The sequence below is a fragment of the Sinocyclocheilus grahami genome, unplaced genomic scaffold, assembly GCF_001515645.1.
Source record: "Sinocyclocheilus grahami isolate Dianchi unplaced genomic scaffold, SAMN03320097.WGS_v1.1 scaffold67.1, whole genome shotgun sequence".
Classification (NCBI taxonomy): Eukaryota; Metazoa; Chordata; class Actinopteri; order Cypriniformes; family Cyprinidae; genus Sinocyclocheilus; species Sinocyclocheilus grahami.
The window spans coordinates 1717995-1726075 of record NW_015505246.1 but is presented as its reverse complement, the minus strand read 5'-3'; the positions used below and the strand labels follow the sequence as shown (position 1 = coordinate 1726075).

General features: G+C 36.0%; 1 protein-coding gene across 1 annotated transcript in view; it reads left to right on the top strand.

The window, feature by feature from the left end:
• Positions 1-1000: 1000 nt before the first annotated feature.
• Positions 1001-8081, top strand: part of LOC107585157 (gamma-tubulin complex component 5-like) — an 11921-nt gene continuing 4840 nt past the window's right edge. The window contains exons 1-14 of the mRNA XM_016272048.1: positions 1001-1405; positions 1581-1734; positions 1995-2048; positions 2147-2255; positions 2337-2433; positions 2521-2600; positions 3381-3516; positions 3613-3730; positions 3894-3983; positions 4662-4755; positions 5070-5328; positions 5654-5856; positions 5991-6106; positions 6773-7041. Of these exons, the coding sequence (XP_016127534.1) occupies positions 1601-1734; positions 1995-2048; positions 2147-2255; positions 2337-2433; positions 2521-2600; positions 3381-3516; positions 3613-3730; positions 3894-3983; positions 4662-4755; positions 5070-5328; positions 5654-5856; positions 5991-6106; positions 6773-7041 (1759 nt within the window). The 5' untranslated portion in view covers positions 1001-1405; positions 1581-1600. The remainder of the gene's footprint in view (positions 1406-1580; positions 1735-1994; positions 2049-2146; positions 2256-2336; positions 2434-2520; positions 2601-3380; positions 3517-3612; positions 3731-3893; positions 3984-4661; positions 4756-5069; positions 5329-5653; positions 5857-5990; positions 6107-6772; positions 7042-8081) is intronic.

Genomic DNA, 8081 nt, shown 5'->3' with positions numbered 1-8081 from the left:
ACGAATCAAAATTTTAAGTTCTTTTTGGAAAACTGGGACGCCATGTCATCGGACTAAAGAGGACAAGGACAACCCAAGTTGTTATCAGCGCTCGGTTCAGAAGCCTGCATCTCTGATGGTATGGGGTTGCATGAGAGCTTACACCTCTGGAAAGGCACCATCCATGCTGCAAGGTATATCCAAGTTCTAGAACAACATATGCTCCCATCCAGACGGCGTCCCTTTCAGGGAAGACCTGCATTTTCCAACATGACAATGCCAGACCACATACTGCATCAATTACAACATCATGGCTGTGTAGAAGAAGGTTCCGGGTACTGAAATGACCAGCCTGTAGTCCAGATCTTTCACCCATAGAAAACATTTGGCGCATAAAGAGGAAGATGCGACAAAGAAGACAAGACAGTTGAGCAACTAGAAGCCTGTATTAGACACGAATGGGACAGCATTCCCATTCCTAAACTTGAGCAACTTGTCTCCTCAGTCCCCAGACGTTTGCAGACTGTTATAAATAGAAGAGGGGATGCCACACAGTGGTAAACATGGCCTTGTCCCAACTTTTTTGAGATGTGTTGATGCCATGAAATTTAAAATCAACTTATTTTTCCCTTAAAATGATAAATTTTTCTCAGTTTAAACATTTGATATGTCATCTATGTTGTATTCTGAATAAAATATTGAAATTTGAAACTTTCACATCATTGCATTCTGTTTTTATTCACAACAGTGTCCCGACTTTTCTGGAATCGGGTTTGTATGCCGAAAGGCACAGTTGAGATGAAGTGAGCATGCTATCTGATGATACAGTTTTGCATTGCAGTTGCAAAATGTGTTACAGTTTTGTTCTGCGACACATCAATTATAAACATGTTTTATTTGTTTAAACTGTCCTTTTAGTTTGTCTCTTCAGAACTTTTAGGGAATAGTAAAATACTTTACGGTAGAATACTGCGCAAACAAAAGAGCATGAAATATTTTTTGTATACCGAATGCTTTTTCTGGACGTTTATGTGGAGGAAATTTGAAATGAGCACAAATGTTTTTTTTTTTTGTCTGGCAGTGTTGATGTGTTGTGTCGCGTCATGTTTGGGGCTATTCGATAGGTGGCAGTAAAGCTCCCTCCGGCGTTATTATTGTTCACACGACACCGCAGAAGTAGCATCTGATGTGATGGAGGCGGCAACAGGGGAAATGATAATGATAATGTATTAATGATAATAAAATAAACTCATTTAAACATTGCCCTAAATTCGACATTCGCCATCGGATTATATTCGAGAGAGACACGTATATTTTCGATTAATCTCTGACATGTAGCGAACACCTTTGTCATGGGTTTCTTGTTTTGCTAGCCGCAGCTGTTGATAACGGCTCGCTTCTGTCAGCATCACTATCACAAAAGCAGGTTTGTGCTTACATACAACTATCTATCTATCTATCTATCTATCTATCTATCTATCTATCTATCTATCTATCTATCTATCTATCTATCTATCTATCTATCTATCTATCTATCTGTCTGTCTGTCTAAATAAGCTGTGACACAAGGCAAAAGCAGTAATTTTTGGCTTGTGTTTCAGTTGAACTTTGAATCATCAGAATGGCTCACTGGAGCAGGTTTGAGAAGGAGCTGGAGCTTGAGACCAGGAGACTCATCTCACATTATACTTCCATTCAGGATGAGGAAGATCAGAACTTCCAAATGGCTCTGAAATTTGCCTGGTCCAATTTCAAGTAAGTATTTTTCAAGTGAATTTATTCATCCATTTACTTATCACTTTAATGGCTTTGAATGTATTTTTGGAAAAGGACACTGAAGAAGAAATAGAGGGAAATACAAAAAAAAAAAAAAAAAAATGTATAAAAAAATTCAAATGAGTTTGGAGCCCTAGCTTGAATTAAAACAAAATAATTGTTTTTCCTTTTGCAATGTTTCATTTTTTGCACATAAAAACAAAAGAAAACTCCCATTATATTTCCCCCCCTCTGGATAGGTTTCATCGTTTCCTTGATACCAACAGACATAATGTACAGCGCTCCATTAATGGGTTAGTCTGAAGCTTTCAACAATTCTGGGCACTCTTTTGTGATATGCTGATATTTTGATATTTTTGTTATTAATTATTCCGGTTTCTCTTTTTCCCAGGATTCATGAGAAGCTCATGGTTCACTCTGACTTAAGTAAAGCAGAGAGTTGGTTACGGCTAACTGGAGAATTTCTCAGTTCTCCTCTTCCTAATACTGAGGAAACCAAGGTGGGATAACACTGACATCTTTCAGACAATTCTTAGAACCCTGCATGTGCTGAATGTCTTTATTACTCTGTCTGTTTTCAGACTGAGGTCCACTATAGCGTGCTGGCTCTATTGCTCCATCTGTCTGACTCCCCATCCAACACAAACTACTGCGAAAGACCTAGACTGAAAGAAGCAGGTTCGGCTTTTCTTTAGTGTCAACACGCGCATACTGTTGGACAATACTACTACTAATGTATCTACAAAATAATGTTTATTTCTACAGAGAAAGAAGACGAGTTTGATTGGGCCAAGTACCTTATGGAAGGAGAAGATATTGATACTGGACCCTTTCCAGACACTCCAGTGAGTGATCGATATTACACTATTAGATCATATCTGGTCTAGCATCATATACTATAAGGCTGGGCGATATGGCATATAAATGATTAGTCAATAGTTTTCAGCTTATTAATCTAAATATTTATACTTGCTCTTTAATGAAATGGTTGATTTTTTATTAGATGAGCCATGGTTTTGCCTTTTGAAGTAGATTTAAAATATTTAAAGCATACACATTTTTGTATATTTATTTAAAGTAAAATACTGTCAAATTCTGCTTAAAATAACCAAGCCACTAAGTAAACATAAAGCAATGTTATTTTAGTATCACTGATATAATATTATAGTTTTTGATAATATTTTGAATTAGGTTTTATGTTTAGTTTAATTTTTGTTGTTATTTTTGCTTTTTTTTTTTTAAACATGTCTATATAGTTTTTATTAATTTCTGTTTATTAGATTTAGTTTAGTTTTAGTTGTTGTTATATGTAAAGTTAAACTAAAAAAAAAAAGAGAAATGTTGCCTTGGCAACTCTTTTTATTTAATGTAACATGTTTTTAGTTTACTATAACAACTTAGAAAATTCTTCCGACAAAGAAGAATTATATTTACTAATTATAATTTATTTGCAGCAATATAACAATACATAGTAATTAACAACAATATTCGCCTGCATGTTTAATGAAACATTTTTAAACTACTTTAAAAGGCCTGACCTGATCAATGCTATTCTATACTATATTGACTATAGTTAGCCATATTATCCATAACAGAGTACCACAGATCATTTAATCTTTTGGCAGGAGTGGTCTGAGGATGAGAGTGAAGAAGAAGATAGCCAGCAGCCCCTGAGCAGAGAGGATTCTGGTATACAGGTGGACAGAACACCACAGGAGGACCACGAGCAGAATGACAAGACTGTCCAAGTCACCTGGACCTGTATGGGACAGTATCAGCACATTTTCTCATAGTAGCCCTCAGTTAATGAAGGTTGTTTTCAGGACTCCTAGTTCTTACCGAGTCTTGTTTTTGTAGTGGGTGAGCCAGACTCCAGGGCTTGGTTGGAGCAGCATATTGTCACTTCGTATTGGGTTCCCAACTCTCCCCGCTTTCCACACAGCCTCCACCTGCACTCCAACCTCTACAATGTCTGGTAAGACATTTTTGCTTCTAATGTCTTGTTCGCTTCATCACAAGGGCATTAATTTTGACTTTTTGTCATGATTTAATAAGATTTTAGAAGCAAATACTGTTTAATTGAGAGTTTATTTGAGAGTAGATGTTGTCATTTTGCATATCACTCTCTTTCTCTCCAGGGATCAGCACCTGTATAACACTGGGCCTCTTTACCTGCCTGAGGAGAAGTCTTTTGTTACAGAGACACAAGTGATTCGGGAAACTCTTTGGTATGATTATATACTGTATATGTACCATTCAGAAGTTTGGAATATTATTTTAGTTTTTATTGTTTTTGAAAGAAGTCTTTTATGCTCACCAAGGGTGTATTTATTTGATTAAATGCAGTAATATTGGAAAATATTATTACAATTGTAAGGAACATATGAATTACATTTATTATTATTTATGTTTTGTTTTTACATTTTTAGCAACAATTAATTCACTCTTCACATAATCCTTTAAAAATCAGTCTAATATTCTCATTTGGTGCTCATTTATTATCAATTACTATTGGTGCTCAATTAGTAATGGTTCTTTTGATTGCTTAATAGTTTTGTGGAAACTGTGAGTGGTACATGTTTTATTCAGGAACCTTATATAGAAAATAAAGTAAAATAGAACTGCAATTATTTTAAAAAAAAGATATATATATATTCTGGACAGACATGTTCTTTCCAAAAGGAAAGTGCATATCTGTTTGTGAAAATGACATATGTGGATAGAGATTAGAATGCTTCAAACCTGTTGAAACCTGCAGGGAATGAGCAAAAGATTAGATCTGCACTGGTTGCTAACACATGTATGTTTACCTACCCAGAAGAAAATGCATAACAAAGATGATTGACTGCTCATATCAAGGTTTTTGCAGCAGGAAAGATCACATGTTCTTTTCTGCCTCTCCTCAGGCTCTTCTCTGGTGTAAAGAAACTTTTCATTTTCCAGCACAATGATGGCAAGGTGACTGTGAGGAATGATGTGGTGGTCACACATCTAACTAATGTGAGTGGAGACAGCTTTTTATTTCTGCATTTATTGGGATAAATGACAAATTTTATGGAAGAGAGAGAGAAAAAAACAAAATGTTCTAATTTACAATATATCAGTTTTATTGAAAGATTTTTTTATTTATATTATTGACTAAGGCACATTTAGATGCTTTTAGTTTTTTCTAATAAGCTGTTATCCTATTACGATAATTAATGAGAGACTGTTTGAATTATATTGTTATTATGAATACATATGAAATTGTGCAAGAGAGATCCAAATGATTGGTTCAAAGTGCTTTTTTTATGAATGTATGTGTTTTTGTACAGAACTGTCTTCACTCTGTACTGGAGCACATAGCAGCTTATGGGCAGGCTGTTACCCGACTGCAAAAGTTTATTGATGAAGTGACCGGCCACAGTGCAGAGCCCTGTCCTCCAGGTCTTAACTCTTCCTCCTCCTCATCCTCCAAGAAGAGCTCTGATCCTCCCTTTAGGACCTACCAAGCGTTCGTGTGGGCCCTGTATAAATACTTCACCAGCTTTAAAGAAGAGCTCAATACTATTGAGAAAGACATTATTGCCAAAGGTCGGTTTTTCTTTGTGCTTGCGCTCTAAAAAAAGATATATTCCGAAGTTGTAAATAAAACAAATATGTATGCATGTTTTATATGAAATGAAAGTATATGAAAGTATGTTTTACAAGAAAATACTATTTCAGTCTTTCCACTTTAAAAATTAATGTTTAATTCAATGCTACTTGGTGTTTCTTTGTAATTATGTGAAATTTACTAGCAGTTTCTGAGTGAAGGTTGGTTTAAAGTAAATCCTACACCATTTGTTTTCAGTGTGTAAATGTATTCTCAGTTATTTTTGTGTTGTTAGAGTATTGATCCTGTGGTGATTCTTTATAGATGAGACAGTGACTCTGTCATCTGTGCTGGAACGGTTAAGTCCTCATCTGGCTCAGATCACCATGCTGCACAGGGTTTTCTGCACAGGAGTGGCTGATGTGCCGCCCGGAACGCCCAATGTATTAAGGGCCTCACACTTACTCAACACGCTCTACAAGGCCATAATAGAGTATGACAGCGTGGGTGAGGCCTCCGAGCAGTCTGTAAGTGTGTCTGTTTTCAATGTCGAGCATAAGATGTATAAGTTTGTACATTTATCAATGTACCACTCTTTTTTTTTTCCCTGCTTATTATAAAAAGATCACAATATGGTGCTGTTTTTTCTCCTTTCTATCAGGTGGCGCTCCTTTTCTCTCTCTGGGTAGAAACAGTCAGGCCATACCTTGAGATTGTAGATGAATGGATTGTTCACGGTCACTTATTTGACCCCGCTAAAGAGTTCATAATTCAAAGGTACAAAAAAAAACTTGAATGTGTATGTACACTACCATTCGAAAGTTTAGGGTCACTTTTTTTTTTTTAAAGAAACTAATACTTTTATGCAGCAAAGCCGAATGCTGTTTTTTTTTTAAACTTTGAATTCAAAGAATTAAGTAAAAAAAATAAAATAAAAAATGTTTTCAACATTGATAAAATCAAAGAAATGTTTCTTGATCACCAACTATATATTATATAGCATATTAGAATGATTTCCGAAGGATCATGTGACACTGAAGACTAGAGTAATGGCTGCTGAAAATTCAGCTTTGCCATCACAGGAATAAATTACATTTTAAAATATATTAAAATAGAAAACTTAATAAAAATTGCAGTAATATTGAACAGATATTACAATTTTTACTGTATGCATCCTTGATAAGAATAAGATGATTCTTTCAAAAACATTTAAAAATCTTACTGACCCCAAACTTTTGAACAGTGAGGAATTACATACAGTCAGCTGGTCATTATCGCAAAATAAACCACTTTTTAGGGTGATGCAAGACCCCTCAGTGTCGTGTCAGGATGCTTTTCACTCTTTTGGGGTTTAATTTGCGCTAACCACCGTCTGCATCCACCTTATCCTGCTAAATACACACCTGCTTATCAAATAAATAAATATATGGACATGTTTTCTAGGAACAAAGATGTACCAGTAAACCACAGGGACTTCTGGTATGCCACTTACACGCTGTATAGTGTGTCTGAGACTGTGGAGAGCGAGGAGAGGCTCAGCGACGCTGCCAGTGGAAGTTCTGGTGGAGAGCAGGCGTCCAGCAGCAGACAGCACACCATGGTGTCCTTCCTCAAGCCTGTGCTCAAGCAGATCATCATGGCTGGCAAATCCATGCAGCTGCTGAAGAACCTGGACTGCAAGGAGACCGAGCAGCCTGATGGCTCCTCCAGAGGTCAGTGTCAGAGAGGATGACCTTTTTTTTCAGTATTAGGTTCAGTGCTTGTCTTGTATAACATAAGAAATTTGTTCCCTCTGCCTGCAAACACATGCAAGATAATACAAATATGTCAAATATAACCATACAGTGCTGTAGCAGTTACTGACAATGACATGTGCTATAAATGTACCAGTGCTGCTACATTTAGCAGTAACTTGGCATCCATGGACACGTATGATTCAGCATCATGAACTGCATCTACGTAGATCTAGCGTCAGCCGGAGGTTGCGTCACAGAACAGCTAGTGACCAGTCTGTGTTCATGGCACAGACTTAGAAATACATTCAAGGCCTTTGTAGATTAAATCTGACAATATATATTTTTTAACTTCACTCAACGTTACACTTACTCAACGTGAGTGTTCCCTCAACAACTGTCATTTTTATTTAAAAACCAGAGTTCCCAAGGTCTTGAAAAAAAATGAAATTTTAAACGTCATATTTCTAGAACTGTACAAGTCATGGAAATTAATACAATATAAAAAAGTCATGTGCATTTCTATAAAGAATATACATTTTTAATATCAAGCTCTTAAATATTTTGAGTAGAAATTGCTGAGAAATGGCCAATAAAAAAGAATTAAAAAACATTTAAAGGGGTCATATGATGCGATTTCAATTTTTCCTTTCTCTTTGGAGTGTTACAAGCTCTTGGTGCATAAAGAAGATCTGTAAAGTTGCAAAGACTAAAGTCTCAAATCCAAAGAGATATTCTTTATAAAAGTGTCAAAAAGAGTAATAAAAGAGTCAACCACACCTACCTAAAACGGCTCGTTCTAACACGCTGATGGTCTCACGCTGAGTTATAAGGTTATATAACATTTTTTGCTTTTTATGATTTGAAGATTGTAATAACACAATCATTTTATCATAGTTTTTTGTTTAAAGTCTGCATGTCTGTCATGATGTGGGAAGATTTGCATAACGCCGCCCAAATGTTCACGCAAAGAAAGAAGGCGTAACTTTTATTCTCGCTGTAGTATTGTTGCTGCCGCC